We start from the raw sequence: 24,817 nt of genomic DNA, 5'->3' as shown, positions 1-24,817 counted from the left end.
AAGGAGCAAAATTGCTTCAAAGAGCTTTCTTTGGTGGCTCATTTATCTTCCTTCCTTTTTAATATCCTCAGAGCATATTTCTAAAGACAATCACACAGCACTCACGAGTTGCAGGAAACATCCCACCAGTTATAATGGATACCTACTTCGATGCCCTTTGGCAATTCAGTGTGATTTCTCTCCACTTTCTTGTGCTTGGAGAACAAAGGATCCTTGTGGTCGCTCTTGTTCCTGGCAGTGTTATCCATGGCAGGCAGCTCACCAGTCTCACTTCTGGGTCTCTTTTGGGCCATCTTGGTTGACTTTGGTGGAGGATGTGCAGGAGACATGGGTGGCAGAGGTGGCGGTAGCAGGAGATCTCTCTTCTGGTTTTCAAGTAAAGCTTTTGGTGCTCTGGAGATGGGAAGCGAATTCAGCAATTGGGATGAATATGGTGTACATATAACGTAGGTTTTTTTTAAAAAACTTAGTTACTTCATGTACCAATTCTGTTTAAATTTCTCTGGAAGTATAAGAGGACTTGTTAACATAAAGAATCAAACAAAAGCAAAATGAAACTTCAGGGATTTCATTGTGCATTAGATACCACATCCTCAGCTGCCAACACCACACAAGAAAGTTTCTTTCAAGTAGGAGTAAGATTTGTCCTTGGAGTAAAGACTTGCAACCAGAATATCAGGATGTTGCAAAAAAGGCATCCCTCCAACACAGCCTCTTTTCACTGAAAATGGGAGAGGGGTAATAACAGCAACTAAAATCCCTGGGACAAATCACACAACAAGGCAAATGAATTGCAGCACTGACTCTCTCTCCCCATTATGCTAGAAGATATCTTCTATGGTCAGAAATACTCACCCTGACACTTGATCCTGTATATGCTTTGACCGAGTTTAACTGAGTTGTTCCTTTAAGACTTGCCAGCTCACCCACACAACACTTATAAAGTTGAGAGGATTCAGGTGAGAGAGACTTAAAATGCTGTGCTTTATAATGGCAGAGGCTATCACATTTAATAACACGGTGGCATATCAGTTTTGTGATCATCCGGAGTTAGGATTACCAGGGAACTCTGGCAGCTTTAAGCAGCACCAGATAGCTCTAAACCTTGTTTCTCTACTGCTCACTTACATCGTTTTTATCCAGCTTCTCAAAGTTTCCAGGAAAACACCGAACAGTGGATCCCAACTCATGGATTGCAACATCAGAAGAGCAGGAAATTAAGTTAAACCCAGTGAGAAGACCGAAGCATGACATTGCACATCTTGCTTCATTCTGCTGTGCACAGGACAGTCCTCTCCTGCCTTCCACAACCCACTTTTCCCATGGTACAGTCCCTACTCGCTGCACACATGCTCCCCAGCTTCCCTACCTTGGTACAGCTCTCTCCCCAAAAACGCATCCTTATCCTTCCCACTCTGCAAGCCAGAACACGGCTAAAAGGGGTGCTTATTTTCACTGAGCAAAAGGGAGGAGTGAACCCCAGAATTAAAGCCCTTCTGTATCCCTTCATACAACTAAATGTTAGCCCCAAAGTCTCAGTGTTTTAAGAGCACGTCAATGTTTTCTCTGCAGAAAAGCAGTTTAGTCGTATTGTCAGGACACAAACCTCAACGCTACATACCAATCCAATACCTCCAATTCAAGCAACAAGCAAGCAGGAATTGATCGCAGTGCCCCGTGACTGATGCATGAGCCTCCCCTCTCAGGGACACTGCCAGTTTGAAGACATGCTCCTAGAAGCATTAGCTCTAGCAAAGAGCTAGCCAAAATGCTGGCAGTACACTGGTATGCAAATTATGGGTTAAGTTTCAGGAGATGTACCAGAAGCACTGCAAATGCTATGCTGAATAAATGAGAAATTCCTGGCCATGAAGGCCATCTGAAATTCCACAGTTTCATGATTCAAAAGGCATGCTGGCTGTGTGTCCATTAGGTCACATACAAAAAAGACAAAGACAACGAGATGATTTTAGTGGAAAAGGGAAAGGCTCCCTACCCTTACTCACCTATACATACAACTCTGTTTTCTGGATTGGGCTTTGTGCGTTTCACCCATATACAAATTTGGGCCAGTCACTGCAAAAAGCTTATTGGCACTGCATCATGTTGGTTTAGTTAGAGAAAGGGGGAGCTGCACACCTATGTGCTTCTGAAGCATCCCAGTTTAGCAGCCTCACACGGCAGCAAGGGAAGAAACCAGAGTTCTGCAATGTCCATCACATCCACCTCTGTGTTGTCAAGCTGGGAGAAGACAGGTCCCACCTAGCACAGACACCGTGTGCACCAGCAGCCAGCCGATAAGTACAATTCAAAGCCTGTCACTGGTGACAGCAAAAGCAGCTGAGGGAGCAGACAGTATCAGCATTGACACATGACTTTTTTCTTTCATCAGAACCTGTCCAATTAAGAAAACAGCAACAATCACCAAGTCGAAATTTATGGACATTCAGTTACACTTAGCAGAATATCCTTTCCCAAGAGGCTGCCAGAACTGTCTCTGCTCAGTCATGGGAACGAGAGTCATGACTTCAGGGCTACACTTTCAGCTATTTCACCTGTTTGCGGCAAGAATCTGATCAAGCAACTCAACTTGTCTGCACCTCGGTTTCTCTGTGTGCAAAACGCGTTCACCTCATCTTCTCACCTTACAAAGGCTAAGAGCTTTAAATGCATGTGAAGTACCACGAATCTGACAAAAAGCTTTCTGCTGCTTCTCATGCAGTGAGAGCACAAACTTCCCCAAAATAAGTATGACAGCAGAACCCAGAATGAGGAAGACATGGGCAAAGAAAAAGAAGTTCGTAGTATCATAGAATGGGTTGGGTTGGAAAGGACTTTTAAGGATCATTTAGTCCAACTCCCTTTTTAAAACCATTTTAAGGCTAATTCCATTTCTCATGAAAGCAGAAATAACTGATGCTTGAACTCTTAAGTCTTACTCACCTAGAATCACAGAATAGTTTGGGTTGAAAGGGACCTTTAAAGGTCATCTAGTCGACACTTTCCCCCTCTCCCCCCGGCAGGGACATCTTCAACCAGAGACATCTTCAACCATCTTCAACCTCTTGCCATCCCCTGAAACCCCTAAACTATCATGCAGAACAAGCACATGCTACTCCCCACAGAACAGCTGCCACCTCCCAGATCATCTAGGGCAATCATCTGCTGACAGATTACCACCATGGTAGTTTGCAGAAGGGAAAACGACTCCTGCAGCCCGCAGGCAGGCAGTCTACCACACTGTTTGTAACTCAAGCAATGTAAAATTCTTTTGCACTGATTTGTTTCCTGCATCTGGTCTGAAAGACAGCAGTGCAAATGGTTGCCTACCAGCTTAGAAGGAAAAGCAGCATGGGCATAACTGGCAACTAAACTTCTTGCAGCATAAACAGATTTTTTGAGCTATGCGTAATACATGGATCAGAGCATGCAGCAACATAAGCTGCAGGATGGACAAGTTCATGTTTAAAATAGTAAAGTCTTCATTCCCATCTCAAATGTAGGAAATCAAGGCAAATGCAACAACATTCAACGCTTTTGCAGCACTGTAAACCAAGTGTGGGAAGACAACAAGCCACTGAAACATCAGCTTATGCTTGAATGATCAGAACCATAATCCTCAGCGTTAAGAAGACAGAGGAAGATAGATAAGTGACACCCAACCTTCACATCTGCAACAAATAAAAAGGTGAATAAATTATATTCCCATAGCCACATGTTTGGTTCCAGGATGTAAAGACAAATCTGCAGCAGATTAAGTTTCAGAAGACACATTAAGTCATAAGCAAACTCACAAGCATAAGCACAGGAGATACAGTTCCTCGCCTTAACCTTTTTGAGAAAGACTCAGCTTTATGCATCTTTTTGCCATCCCACCACTGTATACTCACTTCAATTTATGGGAGTCTTTGTTAGCTGAAGACTGCAATGGTTTTGTTTCTTTTTCTGATTTCATTTTCTTCCTATCAATCTCCTTCTCCACTTCCCTCTAACAGGAAGAAAGGAAAAAAAAAAGAAAAAAAAGAAAATCACTCAGGTTTTGAATGTGCAGGTAAAGTACAGACGAACACATCTAAGTTTGACTGATTCTGGTTAAAAAAAAAAAGAAAATATAAGATACTGGAACTGACAAAGTGGAAACCCAGAGCACAGCGGATATAGATTTCCGGCTCACTGACAAGTATCCTAAAATGACATTATCTACTTTTGCTTGGATAGATTAATTATTTTGTAGTTGCAGGGATGGAAACGCAAAACCTCTTGTTGTCAACAGTAATCAAAATTAAGGCACATCCATTGCTGAAAAATAGCATTTCATCTGTTCTGGATGGTTGTGTGTTTTTTTTTTTTTCTCCTACTCAGTATGAATTGTACAGAAATGTATTCAGATTCCTCCTGGCAAAGTCATGAACTGCAAGCAATTGTGTTTTGTGATAGGCCTTATCAAAGGAAAGGAAAAAACTGCATTCACAGGAGAGTTCGATCACTCAGATTTCCAAGATGCACAGGGGCTTTTGGTTTCAACAACAAGAATCTGATACCAGAAGAACAGGAACCATTAAGGCAGAGAGGTAATAAATAATACTTTTAAATTGCACTCGATAGATCTTAACAATACAAAGCATCCTCATCTGCTTACCTGAATCAAAAACTTCAGAATAACTTGCTACAAGCCAAGAAAATGTAAAAGAAACTACACTGATAAGTCAGCGTTACCCATAGTGCGCCTGGTGGCAGCCAAAAGCATTGCAGGACTTTCTGTCTCTCTCTCTCGAGTACATCCAGGTTTACGTCACTGTGGTGGTGCTCAGTGGGTTATGCTCAGCACAGAGTCTACCTCTGGCAGCGTGCTCAGGGCAAGCCTCAAGCACCCAGATCACGTCCTTAAACCGTTTCCCAGGTTGAGCTCCACAGTGCCGCAAAAGATGTCTGACAGCTGCACCTGACCAAACTGGCTGTGATGAAGCCTGAGCCTCCAAGGACACTGATGCATGCTGATATAATACAGATGTTGAGTCTCTTAGGAGGGTTTTCCTGCAATCAGATACTCAGGCTGCAAGGGAAGACACGTCTAGTATCAAATAGCTCCTCTCTTGGCTCTTTGAGACAACAGAAGCAGCAACAGATTTACTGCCTGTTCACCTTTCTCTTGCTGCTCTGCAGGAGGGGGACTGCCGGGGTCTCTCAAGTTTCTTCACCATTTTCCTGCTCTTCCCCACAACTATGGGAAGCTCAGAAAATGACAAGACTAAAGGAAACCCACGTGGGAACCAAGGTAATTCACCCACACATGCTAAGCCACCTGCTCTGTGAGGAGGACCAAAAAGTTACACAGGCACTGAAACGTCCACAGTGAATACCCATTCACCTTAACACCTGCAGCCAACTCTCTGTGCAGCTGAACCAGCTGGCTGGAAGTATATCCACAGTCCCCTTTGGCAGTTAGCTTTCAAAAACGCTCATGAGCTACTACCATCGCAGTTAAATAAAGGTCTGTCTTGTAATTCAGGGGAAAGCAACTATTAACGCTGAAGGACTCTACAAATCCCCTTAGTGGATACACGCATCTTTTAAGCATTAGCATTGCTGCTAGCACCACAGCAGCTCCAGGAAAACCAAAGACATTTTCTACATATTTATCCAAGCGCTGAGATCCAAAGCAGGGTTTAGTGATGGTTGTTACTATCAGTGAACCTGGTTCAGTCAAAAGTCTGCATTTATGGAAAAGTAAAAGGCACGGGGCTGCTGCCATCACCCCTAGTAATAACACAGTTTACATCTGCAGAATTCAGTCCTCTTTGCATAAGCAAGCCTTCACAACTGTTTCATGGAAATAAATAATTCCACACAGGAAAAGACTACGCTACTCAGACTGTGGTTGCGTGACTAAAGGCAGCAGAAGGTGCATACATGGACAAAACCAAAAACCACAGACCAGGGTGGCCTGGGTCAATTGTCCCTGTGGGCACCCCCACAAACTGCAGGCAAGGTGCTCTCCCACAACAGACACTCAATGGGTAGCACAGATGACTCCACAGTCTGGAAGGTGCTTCAGATACTATGCTGCTTTTCAAGGAGTTGCAGGGGGAGGGGGAACTGCAGCCCTACAAAGCTCTGCTTGGGCTGAAAGCAGAGAAACCCACAAATGCTCCCAGCAGGCTGGCCAGCTGCATGCTGTGACACAGCCTGCTGCCCAAAGGTCCTCTCTGACATAGGAGGGCTGAGGTTTTGGTGTCTGAGAAAATTAGTATTTCAAGAAAACACAGAAAAAAATGTTTTAAACCACCAAAGCATTTGTTAGACAGCTTACAAGGCTTTTCATTTGCTCAGCAGGGGATTTGTGATCAACAAGAAACATCTGTGGAAAGTTTTGGTACGCATTCCCTTTAGAAGTTTGATAGCACCTTTATAGGAGGAGCATAATGGGTGCACTCCCAACCTATGAAGCAGAAATGAACTCTCCACACGGGTTTTTCAAACACCACCTTGGCCCTTGTACAAACCCACCTCCCCCTCCACCCCTCACCTTCCTCTTTTGAAGCAACTTGTCAGGAGTGTCTGTGGTTTTCCTCTCCAAGTCCTGCTTCCTTGCACCAGGATGTTCCTTGGCCTCTGCTCTCTTCTGGTGACTGTCTTTCCCAGGGGGCTGGGGGACTCTTGACAGGAGAGGGAGATGTATTTTCACCATGAGGGACTGAGGGGCAGGAGAGTCCCTCACTGGTGAGAGCAACTTCTTCTCCCTGATAGGCAAGGGAAGTTTCTCCTTGTGAAAATCCTCTCTGGCCACGACAGCAGGCCTGTGGCCACTAGTCCTGGTGGGGGTTGTGCCCTGGCCTTGAGGAAGGGGACTGAGAACAAGATGCTCCTGGGCACTGCCATGCGAAATGTCTCTTACGAGCTTGGTGTCCAAGAAGGGTTTGGCATTGGCCTGGTGGGAGCTCTTGTGCTTTCTGTTCTCAGGGAGCTCCTGCAGTGCCGGCTTCAGGTCATTTCTGTCATTGGATTTTGGCTTCCCTTTCATTTTGACTTTTGGCTTGTCTCTGGAAGACTGGTCTCTGATGTCAAAAGGACCAGGGTCACTCTCCACCTTCAGGCCTCCCTTGGGCCCCTCGTGCACCGGGGCCTTGCCAGGCCTTTTGATACCCACAGTCTGCCTGAGCGAGGGCTCCTCGGTGCGCACAGGAGACTTCTGGCAGTTGTGTTTGGTCGGAAGATGAGTGTCCTGAGGAGCCCTGGCTGCTCGGCCGGAGCTTTTGTGATGACGCTCCCTCGGCTCAGCGTGCTGGTGGGAAGAATTGCTGCTGATGCCATCGCCCTGCTCCTGGCCCTCCTCACATCCATCCCCATGGGCGATTTCGCTGAGACTTTTGGTTGGCACTGCTGGTGGGTTCACCTTGGTCAGCCAGTTGTTGAGCTGCCACTTATTAGAAGTTGGTGGGTCAGGCTGCAGACAAAAAGAGAAAAGAAGGATGCAACACTGATGCCTTTATGGGCTATTTCCATCCTAGCACTGCTTATCAGAACCCAGTAAAATTTCCTCCTTATTGTTAAAAAAGGCGTGAAAGTGAAAGACCGTGAGACAGTGAGGATGCTCTAGTATGTGCACATGAACACTTACTTCAGGAACACAGACCTCGTTTTTGCACAGGATCAAATATGTTGCACAGCACTCCTGGTTCTCTGCTAGCCCTACCTGTCATCCAGTAAGAGAGTAGTCTACATGAAAGCTTCATCTTGGTTTGCCACTAACCAACATTGTTGCACAATCAGACAATCAAGCCCCACCTGCAAGGTCATATAGGAAGAGGCGCTTGACTCCACGCCTCAAGACTGCCTCTGATAAAAAAGAACGAAGGGTAATTGTAGTAGGCAATTCCCTTCTAAGAGGGACAGAGGGCCCGATATGCAGAGCTGACCCTCACCACAGGGAAGTGTGTAGTCTACCCGGAGCCCGGATCAGGGACATCACCAGGGTACTTCCCACCCTGGTGCACCCGACAGACTACTATCCACTGCTGGTATTCCAGATGGATGGGCAGGAAGCTGCATCCCGCAGCCTGAGGGGAATGAAGCAAGATTTCAAGGCCTTGGTGCGGATGGTGAAGGACTCTGGGGCCCAAGTTATTTTCTCTTCTCTCCTTCCATCTTCACGTGATGATGTGGGATGGAATGGAAAAATTAAGTCAATAAATGATTGGCTTCAGGATTGGTGCTACAGGCAGGGCTTTGGTTTCTTTGATAACAGCTGGTTTTATAAGACACCGGTCTGGACAGTGACACGTGGGAAAGGTTTATCTCACAGGGGCAAAAGGATGCTGGGGCAGGAGCTAGCAGGGCTCATTTGGAGGGCTTTAAACTAGATTCGAAGGGGGGTGGGGTTGTTACTGAGCTTGCATTGGTGGGGCAGCACTCCAGAATTGATAAAGGCCAGGAGGCCTCCCACACCCATAGGGTGAAATCGGTGTGCTCAGCTCGCTCCCTGAAATGCCTGTACACCAATGCACGCAGCATGGGGAATAAGCAGGAAGAGTTAGAAACTCTTGTTCGGTCAGGAGATTATGATCTGGTGGCAATTACAGAGACATGGTGGGACAGCTCACATGACTGGAATGTGGTCATGGGTGGCTATGTCCTTTTCAGGAAAGACAGGCCAGCCAGGCGAGGTGGTGGAGTTGCCCTTTACGTGAGCAAGCAACTACAATGTACCGAGTACTGTCCACGTGCAGTTGAGGAGCAAGTTGAGAGTCTGTGGGTGAGGATTAAGGGACAGGCTGGCAGGGCTGACACTGTTGTGGGTGTCTATTACAGGCCACCAGATCAGGGGGAGGAAGTTGATGAGGCCTTCTATGGGCAGCTGAGAGTGGCCTCACAGTCACAGGCCCTGGTTGTCGTGGGGGATTTTAACTTTCCGGATGTTTGCTGGAAGGACTACACAGCCAGCCAGCCTCAGTCTAGGAGGTTCCTCCAATGCATTGATGACAACTTTCTGATGCAAATGGTGGAGGAGCCGACTAGGAGAGGTGCACTGCTGGATCTTGTCCTCACTAACAAGGAGGGTCTGGTGCAAGGAGTAAAGGTTGAAGGCTGCCTTGGCTGCAGCGACCATGAGATGGTGGAGTTCATGATCTCGGCTGGTGGAAGCAGAATAGCAAGCAGAATTGCAACCCTGGACTTCAGCAGGGCAAACTTTGGCCTTTTCAAACAATTACTAGGGGAAATCCCGTGGACAAAGCTGTTTGAAGGTAAAGATGCCCAGGATAGCTGGTCAGCATTCAGGGACTGCTTCTACCAAGCTCAAGATCAGAGCATCCCGACACGTAGGAAGTCAAGGAAGGGAGCCAGGAGACCTGTGTGGCTAAACAGGGAACTGCTTGGCAAGCTCAAGTGGAAGAAGAGAGTTTATAGATCATGGAAGGAGGGGCTGACCGCTTGGGAGGAGTACAGGGCTGCTGTCAGGGGATGTAGAGAGGCAACTAGGAAAGCTAAGGCCTCCTTAGAGTTAAACCTGGCAAGAGGGGTCAAGGACAACAGGAAGAGCTTTTTCAAATACATGGCAGATAAAACTAACACCAGAGGCAATGTAGGCCCACTACTGAATGGGGTGGGTGCCCTGGTGACAGAAGATACAGAGAAGGCACAACTATTGAATGCCTTCTTTGTCTCTGTCTACTCTGTCGGGGGCTGTCCTGAGGAGTCCTGTTCTGCTGAGACCCCAGATGAAGATGAAGTCAAGTCAATGGATGGGTTTGCCTTAGTTGATGAGGACTGGGTCAGAGACCAGTTAAGCAACCTGGACATCCATAAATCAATGGGTCCAGATGGGATGCACCCGCGGGTGCTGAAGGAGCTGTCTGAAGTCATTGCTGGACCACTCTCCACCATCTTTACCAAGTCTTGGGAAAGGGGCGAGGTGCCTGAGGACTGGAGGAAAGCAAATGTCACTCCAGTCTTCAAAAAGGGCAAGAAGGAGGACCCGGGTAACTATAGACCGGTCAGCCTCACCTCCATCCCTGGGAAACTGATGGAGCAGCTTATCCTTGGTGCCCTCTCAAGGCATATCAAGGATAAGAGGGTTATTAGGGGCAGTCAGCATGGCTTTTCCAAGGGGAAGTCATGCTTGACCAACCTCATAGCCTTTTATGAGGAAATAACGAGATGGATGGATGATGGCAGAGCGGTAGATGTGGTCTACCTTGACTTCAGTAAAGCATTTGACACGGTCTCCCACAGCATCCTCATGGCTAAACTGAGGAAGTGTGGACTGGATGACCGGATAATTAGGTGGACTGCGAACTGGCTGAAGGAGAGAAGCCAGAGAGTCGTAGTCAATGGGGCAGAGTCCAGTTGGAGGCCGGTAACCAGCGGAGTGCCTCAAGGGTCGGTACTGGGGCCCATATTATTCAATATATTCATTAATGATTTAGATGAGGGAATTGAGTGTACTATCAGCAAGTTTGCTGATGACACTAAGCTAGGAGGAGTGGCTGACACGCCAGAGGGCTGTGCTGCCATCCAGAGAGACTTGGACAGGCTGGAGATTTGGGCAGGGAATAACTTAATGAAATACAACAAGGGAAAGTGTAGGGTCCTACATCTGGGCAGAAACAACCCCAGGTTCCAGTATAGGATGGGGAGCTACCTGTTAGAGAGCAGTGTAGAGGAAAGGGACCTGGGGGTCCTGGTGGACAGCAGGATGACCATGAGCCAGCACTGTGCCCTTGTGGCCAAGAAGGCCAATGGCATCCTGGGCTGTATTAGAAGGGGGGTGGTTAGCAGATCGAGAGAGGTCCTCCTTCCCCTCTACTCTGCCCTGGTGAGACCGCATCTGGAATATTGTGTCCAGTTCTGGGCCCCTCAGTTCAAGAAGGACAGAGAGCTGCTGGAGAGAGTCCAGCGTAGGGCAACTAAGATGATTAAGGGAGTGGAGCATCTCCCTTATGAGGAAAGACTGAGGGAGCTGGGTCTCTTTAGTTTGGAGAAGAGGAGACTGAGGGGTGATCTTATTAGCGTTTATAAATATATAAAGGGGGAATGTCATGAGGATGGAGCCAGGCTCTTCTCAGTAGCGACCAGTGATAGGACAAGGGGTAATGGATTCAAGCTGGAACACAAGAGGTTCCACTTAAATTTGAGAAGAAACTTCTTCTCAGTGAAGGTGACAGAGCACTGGAACAGGCTGCCCAGGGAGGTTGTGGAGTCTCCTTCTCTGGAGACATTCAAAACTCGCCTGGACGCCTTCCTGTGCAACCTCATCTAGGTGTTCCTGCTCCGACAGGGGGATTGGACTAGATGATCTTTTGAGGTCCCTTCCAATCCCTAGCATACTGTGATACTGTGAACGTCTAAAAAAAGCAGCAATTGTAAAAACGGTTTAGGTGCTGTCCTCACAATGCTTTTGGAAAGTTATTTGCACACAGCAAAACGGACAAGGGGCTGTGCCAGCTATCACATCTCATTGAAGTTTGACAGGTAGGCTGTCAGGCTCCTGTGGTTTAACCAAAAGAAAACCATTTACCATAAGAAATTGTATGGCTACCGCATCAAGTCCAGCCTCTTCTGAGTCCTCTGCCTACACAACTTAACACTTGCTTCCCTCTGGGTCAAGCAAGGCATGAGCAATGACCAAGGTCTGAAGGCCTCTGGAGTCACAGTTTAGGGCTGGGCTGGCCACTAAATGAATGACAGATGTTTTCTATTAACCCCTCTCCCTTCCCAGAAGAGAGAAAGGAGAGAGGATAAGGGAGAAAGACTTACGGCTTGAAAAAAAACCCTAAACCAGCTTTAATGAAATATTAACAATAAAAAGAAAATATAATAATATTAATAAGAAAATAATGAAATATATACAAATATATATAAACCCAATATCGAGCTCCCAGGATGACAATCACGTCACCAGCCAGCACTGGGGAAATCCCAGACTGGACTCAGCAGCAGACAGGAACTGGGTGCAGGAACACACAGATCAGGATCAAAGGCAGAACAGACAGAGTCCTCCTCCGACTCCAGCCACTGAAGAAAAGGGAACTTGAGCCCTTGCTCCCTCAGCTTTATAATGAGCATGAGGCAGATGGGATGGAATACCCCGCTGGTCAGTTTTGGGTCATCTGTCCTGTCCGCTCCTGCCCGCTCTTCTGCTTCCAACTCGGTACATAACAAAGTTAGCTAACCCTGGTTGATACAGAGATAAGTATAAGCAAAAGCCTCTCGGCATACTATTCCTTGGTACTAACTATAAGCATCAGACTTTTTGATTGCCAGAAGCAGACACTGTCTGAAAAACATACCATTAATTTCAGAGAGTGCATTCAGTTAGACCAGACTAAACTGAAAAGGAAAATTATTGAAAAGGAACATTAGTTTTGTTCTATCTCAAACCAGGACACACGGTCAGATAACGTAATGTGGTCGCTACGAGCCCTGCTTAACCTAACAGTAGTCTGACAAATTACGAGAAAAAGACCAGAGAGATGATCAGAGGGCTGGAGCACCTCTCCTATGAAGACAGGCTGAGAGAGGTGAGGTTGTTCAGCCTGGAGAAAAGAAAGCTCTGGGGAGACCTTATAGCAGCCTTTCAGTATCTAAAGGGGGCCTACAAGAAAGACAGGGAGGAACTTTTTAGGAGGGCATGTAGCGATAGGATGAAGGGGAATGGCTTTAAACTGGAAGAAGTTAGATTTAGATTAGATATTAGGAATAAAGTTTTCACTTTGAGGGTGGAAGGCACTGGAACAGGTTGCCCAGATAAGTCGTGGAAGCTGCATCCCTGGAGGTGTTCAAGGCCAGGGTGGATGGGGCTTTGAGCAACCTGGTCTAGTGGGAGGTGTCCCTGCCTATGGCAGGTGGATTGGAACTAGATGATCTTCAAGGTCCCTTCCAACCTAAGCCATTCTATGATTCTATGAAAAGCAAACCCAACTAACCCTAAAAAAAGACAACAGAAACTGCAAAGCAGGAGCATTATTCTCTGGGGCCTGTTCTGAAAACACCACGTATGGGTCAGCATCACTTAAATGTGTAGCTCATTATTTGGGCACCATCATGGCACAGTTACACTCCTGCCCTTACCGATTCTCCCCAGTCACAACTCTCCCTTCTCAGAAGTCCCACAACTCTTCCCCAAAAAGAGAAAGCCTGAAAGGTTTTCCAAGACTAATGAATCCCTTCTACCACAATTTTCTTCTCTATCCAGACTCAACTCACTGTAGAACATGTGGATAAACAAAACATGTCTTCAACTGTGTTTCAGAGAGTCAATCTAGAAACCTGGTTTAAAAACCAGTTTGGTTTTACCGTGGGGTCGTAAGAAAAATTAAACCACAAATTCCATTATAGTTTTCAGACAACACAAATCAGCTTTGTTTTCATTAGAATTTTAACTCATTAGCCACCAAAGAGCATTTTTTTAATTTAAACACTATACAAACGTGGCCAAAATACTTAGCAAACTTCAGTTCATAATGTAGGTAGCTAGCAGACAGTGGCATACTCTGATCCTTTTCTAGCACCTTCTACCATTGGTTACCTTGTTTGTGATCTACACCATCATACGGGCTTTCCTTAGGTTTTCCAAACACAAAGAATAGTAAGAGACTTCAAAAAAAAAAAAAAAAAAAAAAGGAGGAACTATTGCCTATAGGTCTTCAAGTCTGTGCTTTTGCATGTGAAGAACTGACTATAAACAAATGGGCCATGTGCAATAATTTGCTCCTTGAGCACCATGGATGAACAGTTTGCTGAATAAAAAAGGATAAGATGGTCAATGGCAAATAGCTAGGATTTCACTAGAGCGAGAAGGATCTTGCAATCCAGTATTTTCAAAACAAAGCAGGCAGGATTGGGTAAAAGAGTAGAAGTATAATATGTTTCCTTCCAAAGACAACCGCATTGCAGAAGGCAAACTCCGTAACTGAACTGCTGGAAGGTGAAGTGTATTAGATATGAGAAGAAAAGCTATGCCTTCTCAAAACTTGTTTTCTGCACATAAAATTCTCCCTTTCATGTGCTTCTAAGGCAAAAGAAAGGCTCTTCTTCACATATCAGGAAATTGGTCTCACCCTGAACCAGCCCATAGCCTCAGCACTCAGAAAACCTGCATGGGCAGAGGTGCACCCCAAACATCCCAGACAAGCCGTGCTTCTCATCTGTGCCTTACTTGTGTCTCCCCAGCGATGACACTAATTCCTCCAGGAGTGCTAGACAACGATGCCAAAGTAGAAGGGGGAACACTTCAAGGTTAGGCACGTAAAAGTCTAATTATGCTGTTACTAAGGATTATTTAATTGACAAACTCTAGAAGGGAAGCAAAGGGCAAAAAAGTCTGATGATGAAGCAAAGATGTCAAGGGGACACATGAATGATGACGTTATTTCAGGTCTCCTGTCCTGACTGCATTCAGGCAGCAGAGAGTCTGAAGCAAGAGGCTGTATTAAGCAGCCTCTACATTTTATTTTAATATTCACCTCAGGCGCTGACGCTCTCGCAGGGTCGTTTGCTTCAGTGTCACTGGAGGTGCTCTCTGAGGTGGTCTCCGAGTCTGAAGAGCTGTCTGAGTCACTGGTGCTCCCTGACTCCGAGCTGCTGGAATGTGCTAATGCCACACTCTTGGGCTGGGACTGTAGGGCACTGCTAGACCACCATGAGCTAACATTAGAAAGCAGCATGGGCGAAGGTTACTTATTATATTGACACGGCAAGATTCAAAAGTAAAACTGAAACCCCATGTTTTGGCAGTGAGCGGAGATGGGAGAAGGCCAAAGGAATACATTGCCATACCCAAAAGATAAAGCACCGGAATAAAAAACCTCTGGAAATAATAAAACCTTCAACTCCAACCCAGTCAGACAAATACATAAGCAGGACATCACTGCTACACTATGAAGCAGCATTTAGCCAACCAAAGTTTAAAAAACAACTGAAACTGACAAGTGCTTTTCTGACAGCCCCAACCCTCAAAAGAAAAACTTCCAATAAAGGCTAACAAGATGGAAACACACATTCCAGGATGGTTTCTCTTTTTTGTATTCTCCCCTTCACCTTTTCACTTCATCTGTGTTACTTGGTCAAGGTGCTGTAACTGTTTCATTAACAGCCATGTCAAGCAGCGGCTTTTTTTCAACACCCTCCCCTACTCAAAAGTGTTTTCCTCCAGCACTGACAATGGGAATGAATAGAAGTGAGGGAGAGCCACGACTTTGATGCACAGCTTCTTTTTGCTTTGAAATGGGCTTACAAAATCAAAATGTTGGGTTTTTTTTTTATTTTTTTTACTTTGAAAACTGTTTCCCATATCAGCATCAACACGTTTGTATTACTTGGAGGCAAGCTCCTTGCTGATCCAGACTGATATCAAGAGAACACTCTATTTCAAGAGCTTGCAGAGACGCAGAAATCATGCCAAGAATCGGCATGCCCTTCTGCATGTCTGACTTTGTCGACCATTACCCTGTGCTTGAAGAATACAGATATCAAGCCAAAAATGTCTGTCAGTGCTCTCCTGTAGGAAAAATTCTGGGCTTCTCCACCTTTCTTCCTCTAATGCTGGCATGTGGCTGTTGAGTCTACCTTGAATATTGCTTCTGACTAACAATACATGGCAGGAGCTGCTTACAATCAGCTGCCTTATCAGGGAGCTGAAAGAGCCTCAATGAGTCTACTTAACCGTTTCCTGTTCTTCACTCACTTGGCTGTTTTGGGCCTCCTTCCAAACTAAAACTGGATTCACATCCATCACTACTACAACTGAAAATCCCATTAGCTCCAGCGTGATCTACATACACAGTGGTGGACGGGAAGAGGAGAAAAAAAAGAGAACAGCTGGGGAAATAAAATTATGGTTCACAGGCAAAATCCAGCATGACTGGATTACTCAGTTCCAATTGGAGCTTTCTGTAAAACCCCCCACAAGCCAATTTTCAAAAGCAGCTTCAGGCAGCTAGAAACAAAAGCCTGTGTCTACAAGAGAAACCAGGAACCCTTACCTATCTACCCCATATACAAAAAGTAGTTTTGGTTTTCCTCCTTATTTGGTCTAGCTAGTAGTTTGGGAACAAACCTGTACCTTGGAGGAGCAAGTGAAGAAGGTGGCTTTTCAACAACCTGTTTTGTTCACAAAAACAAAGAGGAGAGGGGGAGGAAAGGTTAGCGTAAGGAACTCAGAGCAACGCAACAAGTTGTGGTGATTTAAAGGGATGTCTGTGTGCCTAGTGTATAAAACATCTAAAACTGACTTGGTCGTCACCACTCTCTTCACTATCACTGAGCTGCAGGTCGTCCTGGAGCATTCTGAAAGACAACCAGAAGATAAATATCAGCCAAGGCAGACACATTTTCAAGCAGCAGACACTGAAAAAGACTTGGTTTGCACTTGCCAAAACAAACCAACCTCCCACATCCTTTTTGAACATTTGGCATGCTCAATCTGCTAAACCCTCTCACTACCCGAATGAATGATAAAACGACAACACACAACCTCAACGTTTTACTGTGCTTTCCAGTCGATCTCAGGAGCTGCGCAATTGGAGGTCAGTGTCATCGGCTGCCATCTACAGGCAACTGAGACAAAGTTCTACGAGGGCAGTGCTCCTCAACAACGGTTACCTAGCACACTAACACAGAGAAGAAAAGTTACCTAGGCACTAAGACCGCAAGGTGGCGTGGAAGAAATCTATCTGCTCCTTGTACAGCAAGAAATTAGCACGCTATTAGCCTCCACTGGCTCCCCAAGGGGCAGAAAGCATCGTCTTTGCACCAGAAACTGTGCGTGTTCACACTCTGAGGGCCTGTGAATATTTCTTCTGTCACAGGAGTTCTCTTTTTGCTGCTGAAGTTTCCTATCGCACATACATAAGTAAATGCCAAGGTCAAGCCTTTCTCCTATTTCTTCTCTACACAATGAACTTCACACTTGTGCACATCTCAGCAGTAACCATAACATTGAGCAGTTCAGATACTCAAAGTGGTTTACGAGTTGGGAGGCACAAACTCTTTTTTACTATTGCTAGAGTAGAGAGCAGGCTGCCCGCAAATGTTTCCAAAAAGCCTAATTTAGTCCTCTACCTGCAGGTGCTAACTACTGCTGGCAATTTCAATGCATTACCGAGGTCCTTAAAAGGCTGGAAGGGAAGGATTTGTGGGGAGGGACCCAAAGTTCTCCCAAACTGTTATCCCCCACTTTGGCAATCATGCAGGCACCCCCAAAAGGAGTTGGAAAGCAGACAGGCAAAACTCTTGTTATTCAAGTGTACGGTGGTTCAAATCTTGAAACTAGCTGGAGACTGACTCCTCAACCCAGAGAGTTACACAAGTGTCCAAAAACTGGATAAAACGCTTAGGAACTGAGACAGGGGTTCTAATCAATCAGGTCAAAACTCTGTTTATTTCAGCCTCATTTCAATCTAAGGGCTCTCTGTGAGAAATAAGAAAAATAAGCCTCCAACCCTTCATGACAACACATTTTATAGCATGAAAACAAATATGAAAGATCTCCAGTGAACCACATCACCTTGGAAAAGTGGGGAGAGAGTGTTCCTGGTGCTTGTTAGGAGAAGGAAAACTACAGAAACCTTCACACTCTTTTAAGCCTTCATTTCAAATTATGAACAAAGCGAAAAAGATTTATGGCTCTGTGGGTCACCTCTAATGACCCTGAGCAGTTTGCTTTTATGATTCCATGACAAAAGAGGAGTAAAAACTTTGAATAAAAAAGTGATTCCCTTATTTAAGTATTATCCCCACTACTTAGATAAATTCTTTTACACTCATACCAAAGCAGTTGACATGCATGGAGATACTTTCATTGGAATTGGACCGTGTTTACGGTTGAAGCTGGCACGATCTCAAAACAAATAATTCCACAAATCAGAAGGGACGAATCTACTCTTGCCCATGGAGCAGGACAGCATGAAGAAACCCCAAAGGTCTCCTTGTCTACCAGTACAGAGCCAACCCCTCCTGCATAGGTGACACCTCCTGCAAAGGTACTGACCCCACAGTCCCCAAGTACCTCTCTCTGATGCAGAAGAGGCTCTCAGTGCCACAAAGGCGCTGTCTGATTACACTCATGATGACCTACGCGCTTTCTTTGTTCAGGCATTTTGCCTTTGCTATTGTGACTATCCTCCTCCATCTCCCAGCCTCCACTGCCTCAGTTCCTCACACACCTTCTCAGTGGAAGTCACCTCTTCCCTCTTCTTTAGAGTAAACACTGACAGGAATCACTATGAGACACCACCTTGGAAAATGAGGCCCCCGAATTTCCTACAGAAGGCAAATGGCATGCAGTCTGCAGCAATCCTGCCTGTGCCAACTTTGCACGTGGGCTAGAGCTGAAGCTCACCGCTAGTCCACTGAGGCATAAATAGGAAAAAAGGAAGGGTAGCAACAATACAGCCACTCTCCACACTTCTGGGCAGTTTGGCAAATGTCTGTTGGCATCTCAATGAATTGTTTTTTTTTTTTTTCCCCCCAACCCATTAGGGAAAGTAATCCTTCAAAGGTGATAATGAACAAACTTCCAGGGATGCTAAAAAGTTCTGAAAATGTTTTCATTTTTTGTTTTGCCTTAAGAATTGTGGATTACAGATGCATTTCTTTTAGAGGTTAAGAGAATAATGCAAGGAAACTCTATCTAGATCTTCAGCATAAAAGAACATTGCAACTACTTAAGTTCAATTTAGGATCAAGGAAGGAAGAGCACTAAAACTTTAAATGAGTCATACTTCTACAAGGATAGACAAAACCAGTTTCCCCAAAACAAGGTTTCAACAAATTGTTAAATAGCCTAGTTAAAGAAAATAAATCTGCTTTAATAATTTTAATGCTTTAATTAGCTCAGGAGTTAATAGATGCCGAGTTTTCATTCGCAGGACCTGTTCATTTGCAGCTTATATACACACCATCAATCTCCCTGTAAAGCTATTTAAAAAGAGCTCTTTTAGCGAGAAGCAGCACTAAAATTAACATCACTTGCCAAACAACCCCACTGAAAGCACAGGCTGGTCCCTCTCTGCCAGCCAGGTTAAAGATGCATCACCAAGAATGAGCTTGGCATCTCCCCTTTTAAAAGAAGGGCTGCTTCCATTCCAGTGTAGCCAGGTGCTAACTTCGGGGCTCTATTCAAGAATGAAAGCCATCTGGGAAACCCTTGCATGCTCTGTAAAGCTGAATGCTTAATTTGGGCACACAGAGGCACTGGGATTTCAACTTCTAATTAACCAGCACAAACGCTGTTTGTTTTCAGCCAGCTACACTTTGTAATGCAAGCTACTCTAGGCAGCTGAATTTTCAGACAGTCACGTGTGCGTTAAACAGCAAAGAAAACAAGCCCTGTTGTGCAAATGAAACCAAAAACAAAACAAAAAAGAAGGGACGCATGAGTTCGAGGGAAAGATGTAGAGGAAGTTCTTGGGCAAATCTTGCTTAATTCCATTTGGGACGTAAACCTAAACCACCCTGTTCCTCCTGCTTCAACTGCCTTCGTCGATTGTGGGTATGCATGTCCCTGGGTACACGAGTGCTGGCTCTGAAGTACCCAGAAGGACGCCGAGCAGAGAGGGGATGTTGGCTAAGGACAGAGCTATGTACCATGCCATATTTACAATTCTGGACCTTTGGGCTAAGAAAGGAGTATTTTCAGATTCTTGTTTACAGTGAAAGCCTCTTCTCTCTTTGCCACCTGGAAAACTGACTACAGTTCTAGGGGGATTTTTACAAGCAGCTGAGAATAGTTGAAATAAAGATGATGGTTGTAGGGTAGCTGAGGAGGAAGGCAGAGCCTGCTGCAGTTGAAACTAGTATTTTTAATACTGCAGTGAAAATTGCCAGAAATTGTTCAGGAGGAGCAAGCTGGGGTGGAAGAAGGAGGAGTAAAATAAAGAATGGATTAAGGGAGTAGCTGATTGCTCCCAGTGAGGGCGGGCTCCTCTGCATGATGCTGGAACAGTATAAAAAGGGTTGTTTTACAGATCTTACAGAGATTGAATGCAAAATTCTACAATCTCAAACAAGATGGAGAGATGCTCTTCCTCTTAGTTGTGACTAGCCCAGTTTGGGGGTTTTTTAATTAAATTGTTCACGATAAGGAAAAGGAAAACAAATGGAGTAAGCTTTGTGGTCTGTAGTTTGCAGCCTTCCATGGAACATGAGATCTTTATATATCACATGGACTGATAAGCATTTAATGGTTCAGCAATTGCCTTGCCCAGGGACGCCTTAGCTTTCCAGACATGGAAAGATTTCTATTTGTTACTCAGGGCTATCAATGCTGCCAATTTGGCCAGGTTAATCCTGAAAGACTAATGTCAGCCCACACAAAACTACCTTCAAGCAATTTCTGTAATTAACCTAATTAATAGATAATTATTAACCTAATTAATTATTAACCTACAAGGACAGTACCAAGTTATTTTATCCACCAACTTAAAATTTTCTATTGGACCGATTCATTTGTTAGTTGGCACTCCTTCCTAGCCTTGTAAAGCTTTTGCAGTGATTACGCATAAACATCTTAGACTGAGACTCAAATTCTAAGAAGCTTTCTTCTGAAAGAAAACGTAACATGATAGGAAAAAGAATAACTAGATAAAGAAAAGTAGAAATATATAAATACTATTTAAAAAAGCTCTAGAAACTTCATCTTCACCCCACTTTGCAACAGGCTAACATTCTTAGAATATAAATAGAGGTTTTTAGAAAGTCAACATTTAAGTTTTTGCCTGTTTGTTTGCTTTTAAAAATGAAAACAGAATTAAGACAACACTTTTTAGAAAACTTTCACTTGCACAATTGCAGAAAGTTCTATCATACAATTGCTTTAAAATTTCACCCCTAGTTTTCAGAGCTTTGGTAGCTGTAGCTTTACGAGCCCCCACAAGCTTCAAAATTATATGCAGAACAGATCAGATTCATTTTGTATCCCTTATTGTTTATGTCAGTTTAATAAATTATTAGTAGTTTGAATAGCACTAAGTGTGACAAGATATTATGTAGCCACAGCTACATAATATTAAATAATATTAAAAGAGAAAAAAACCTTAAATCAGGTACATTAATGGTTGGGTTTCTTTTCTTCAGCTTTGTTTTGTTTTTAACACAGTCATTATAATAATGAAACAGTAATGTTTCTGTTGGTGAAAATTCCCTGCATTGAAATTTTCTGAGAAAAATCAGACTGGTAAAGCCTTAATCTTCAGAATCATCAAGTAAGCCAAACTGTAATTCATTCCAGGGTCATTTAAATAACTGCACAGTAGAGATGGGAACTGAGTCTGGTTACTTACGATGTTCTCGGCTGAGAAATAGGCAACGTTTTTGAAGGTGCTTCATACTGTTCTGTAAATCAAAAATGAATCAGTTGCTTTTATTTGCCTCACACTAAAGTAGGTATTTTAACCTATGGTCTCTGAGCATCAGATTAGAAAGTCACCTTCTTCCAGAATGCAATTGTTTGCCATTAAGATTATTCATCACTCCAAACAGGGTTTCCTAACGAAATACTGCTTGCTCTCTGTTGAACTGCTGTCTTAGTTTCTAGGTAATGAGTGTATGCAATTTCCTAAGCATTTTCTAAATTCATCACTGTTCAACGTTGAATTAAATTCCTTAATCAATGTAAACATTTGATGTTCACTTCAACGTATAGCACACAACACACAACTATCTGTCAATACACACATTAAGTGCGTTTTCTTTGGATTTCTACTTACTCTGATTCTGTGCTACAGATCCAACATGCTGTGATTCTTAGAAAGAAAGGACAAAGTGCAAATTAAGAATAAAATAAATCAGCTCTCTCTTAATAGCAGCATATTGGTTACGTACTGTAATAAATACTTTGACTAACTTGTCAAAGTATGACTTTGAAGTGTCCAATAGTCTAAGCTGGCCTGACATAGCTTAAGATGGACAGAGAAGTGATACGTGCTACTGCCACCAAAAATGCGTTCCTAGCACATCAGTGGTATGTGCATTTTTGAAGAAATATTAAAAAAAAAATTATAAGAGCTGCCAAACACTTCTGTTTAACACAGTCAGCAAGTATTTTTGTTGGCAATAAAGATGAAATGGTTTTTATGCGGCAACAGAGATGAGATGCTTAAAATGTTTCGGAAAAGCAGTCACATTTCAAGCCCACAATTGTAACAAATGTGTAAGTCATTGAAATATTAATTCATTCATCCCCCTCTGGCTCAAACATCTTTCAAATCTAAAAATACAAATCTTGCTTAAAAAAATAAAAAAGAGGAAAGACAGTTACACTACCATATAGCCCACTCAAAAACAATTACTCAGAAGCACAATCTGATCTAATTCTCAGTAAAATGATACATTGCAAGCAGCTGTTATACAACTCAAGATCCATTGTGCTTTAATTTATCTGACTTCTAAAGATAATATCTCCTAACAGCCCTTATCTATGAAAGAGGGACAAAATCAGATGAAAACACATGCAAGAGCCGGAAAGAGTTCCTCTAATTTATCAAAAACCCTGGCAAAAAGAGGGTGTTTTACCTTTGTTGGGAATGGAAATTTGGAAGGCTCTGCTGTACTAGGCGTATGAATAGCTGTCAGGGGAGGTGGCCATGAGTGGGTCATTTCCTGGAAAGAGATTGAGAGAAGCGGCTTACAGTATTTTTCGCTGATACACACAGGTGAGGTTTTAAGCTTAAGAGGTTCATACAGATCTTCCCATAAAGTCCTTATTGACCCGATTGTAAAGCTGAGCTGGTACCACAGCAAGAAACCCTCCTTTGATCACAGCAGCCAGACCATGGAGAGGACTTGCTCCTCTTCTGCAAGCATACTCCCATTGCCCACGTAATAGCAATCTTAGTGAAGCTCGTAGAGAGTTAAGTACATATTGTATTTGCAGGATTAGGCCTCAGTCTTACAGCTATCACAGTTAATAAAGGGAAAAGTAAATAAAACCTGTATGAGTAGTTCTGGGGTTCCTCAAAGCACAGGACTTTCCTGTTCACAGAAGTTCTTATAACCCCTTACAGCAACAACACTCCAAAAGGCTTTTCACATAATGTGAGGACGTCAGCCAGAGAGTGCTGACTGCCAGCCGTTCCCCACGCTATTCTGCCTGGACTATTGGCTTTTGCTCCGACCGACCAAGACATCTTTGACGCAGAGCTCTGGGACGTAGTTTCAAACCAAAGAAAGAGACTGCCCGATGTGCTATGTCTTCAGGAATTCTCCTGCCCTGTTCCCCTGCCCTCACTCTCACCCACCATCACTAACAGCTGAATGAAAGTTAGGAATTATGTTCGTGCGGAACACATCTCATGATGAGCATGCACCACACGCAGTTTGCTCAGGGGCTTAAAAAAAAAAATTATGAGAAACGTGTCGGTACAAAGTGCATCTTTGTACTTTTGGCATGAAATAGACTGAAGCGTGAAAGTCTACTGTGCCATAATTTACAAGTGCCGTTTTTTCAACAAGGCACAAATATGAAAGTTTAGGAGTGTCCCTAGTTTCCTTATCTATTAGGAACAACATGAAATGCAAAGATACATAGGGAATGAAACCACATTGCTACCTTTGGCTCTATAAGAAGGGATTAGAGCAATCTGCAGGGGTTTCTGTGCAAAACTTGGAAGCAGCCTACAACTAACCTGAGTGACTATTTGATGGCACTGTTACCACCCTTGCCTTCTCTTTTCTCCCCTCCCACTGTTCAGCTCATTGCTCGCTTCACTGACTAGCTCTCCAATCTTTCAGTAGATTATAAACTCCTCAATATACTGCACTACACCTCTTCATGCATTTGTCAGTGCTTCCCTGTGGTTGCTACAAAAATAGTGTTATGCGTTGCACACAAGGCAAGAAGACAGGATGTCTTGTGAAACACAAAATGATGCAGTATTTCCAGGAGGAGTACTTGTGCTGCAATACCAACCAGTGCACAGCAGCTAGTGAGCACCTGTGCACAACTACCTTTCAGCTACAACACTGCCTCAAGAACAGCTTCTCGAGAGCAATAAAGGCATCAGGATCTGAAGCAACCTGAAGCAACAGTGAGGGAAGCGAATCACAGAAACCAAACACCTGTTAGGACTCCCGTGTCTCAGAACAGCATTTGACATCAAGGAACTGTCTTCTCAGTATCAGAACGACCAGCCATTTTTTACTTTATTAAAGTGTTTTTTACTGAAGACCTTTATTAAAGGTCCCAGTGCATTTTCACACCCTGCACAGTGAATGGGTGACATGTACTCAGAGCCAGCTACTGGAAGCCTGCACACTGCTCACAGAGCCGACTCTAACACAAAGTTACGGAGACGGTTTTGCATCAGAGCTGCCTTAGCTTTGCACGAATGGACTATAATTACAGTGAAGAAGAAACAGTGCAGCAGCAGTGCCCTGCGCAGGCAGGTGGGACGGATGCAGGTGCGTGCTCCTGTTCAGGGCCATGCTGCTGGGGCTGGCAGTATGGACAGCAGGCAGCATGTCCAGCCCCTTTGGAGGAAACACACTCAATAATGGCAACCCCCTGACTCGACAAAGGAGCAGCTCTGGCTGTTTCAGATGACTTGTCAGTCTTGCTCTTGAACTGCACCACACTGCATTACACTTACATACTGATAGGAAGACCATTATTGGTCTTCCAACTCCACCTGTATCTGAAGCTTTTATCTTTACTTCTCCACGGCATATCCCAAAATACACCACTTTTAGTGACTACAACATCCACTGACAGAACAGAAACAGAATGACATTCTTTCCCCACACGCTAGTTTAATGCATGCAAAATATAAGCAACCACAGAGACTGATTATTTAAGAGCACCTACCTTCAAAATTTCTTCACT

General features: G+C 44.2%; 2 protein-coding genes across 2 annotated transcripts in view; both read right to left on the bottom strand.

The window, feature by feature from the left end:
* The window catches only part of LOC309670949 (AF4/FMR2 family member 1-like), a gene marked incomplete at its 5' end in the record, with an annotated part of 37,092 nt that extends 14,284 nt beyond the window's left edge, over positions 1-22,808 (bottom strand). The window contains 9 exons of the mRNA XM_082482089.1: positions 147-393; positions 3,891-3,988; positions 6,527-7,444; positions 14,463-14,625; positions 16,061-16,098; positions 16,230-16,284; positions 21,279-21,330; positions 21,705-21,740; positions 22,784-22,808. Of these exons, the coding sequence (XP_082338215.1) occupies positions 147-393; positions 3,891-3,988; positions 6,527-7,444; positions 14,463-14,625; positions 16,061-16,098; positions 16,230-16,284; positions 21,279-21,330; positions 21,705-21,740; positions 22,784-22,808 (1,632 nt within the window). The remainder of the gene's footprint in view (positions 1-146; positions 394-3,890; positions 3,989-6,526; positions 7,445-14,462; positions 14,626-16,060; positions 16,099-16,229; positions 16,285-21,278; positions 21,331-21,704; positions 21,741-22,783) is intronic.
* LOC309671545 (kelch-like protein 8) overlaps positions 1-24,817 on the bottom strand; it is a gene marked incomplete at its 5' end in the record, with an annotated part of 659,404 nt that overhangs the window by 631,803 nt on the left and 2,784 nt on the right. The gene's annotated exons all lie outside the window — the stretch shown is intronic.

The sequence above is a fragment of the Vanellus vanellus genome (genome assembly GCF_965231255.1).
Source record: "Vanellus vanellus genome assembly, chromosome: 4".
NCBI classification, from domain to species: Eukaryota; Metazoa; Chordata; class Aves; order Charadriiformes; family Charadriidae; genus Vanellus; species Vanellus vanellus.
This window is presented reverse-complemented; position numbering and strand designations above follow the sequence as displayed.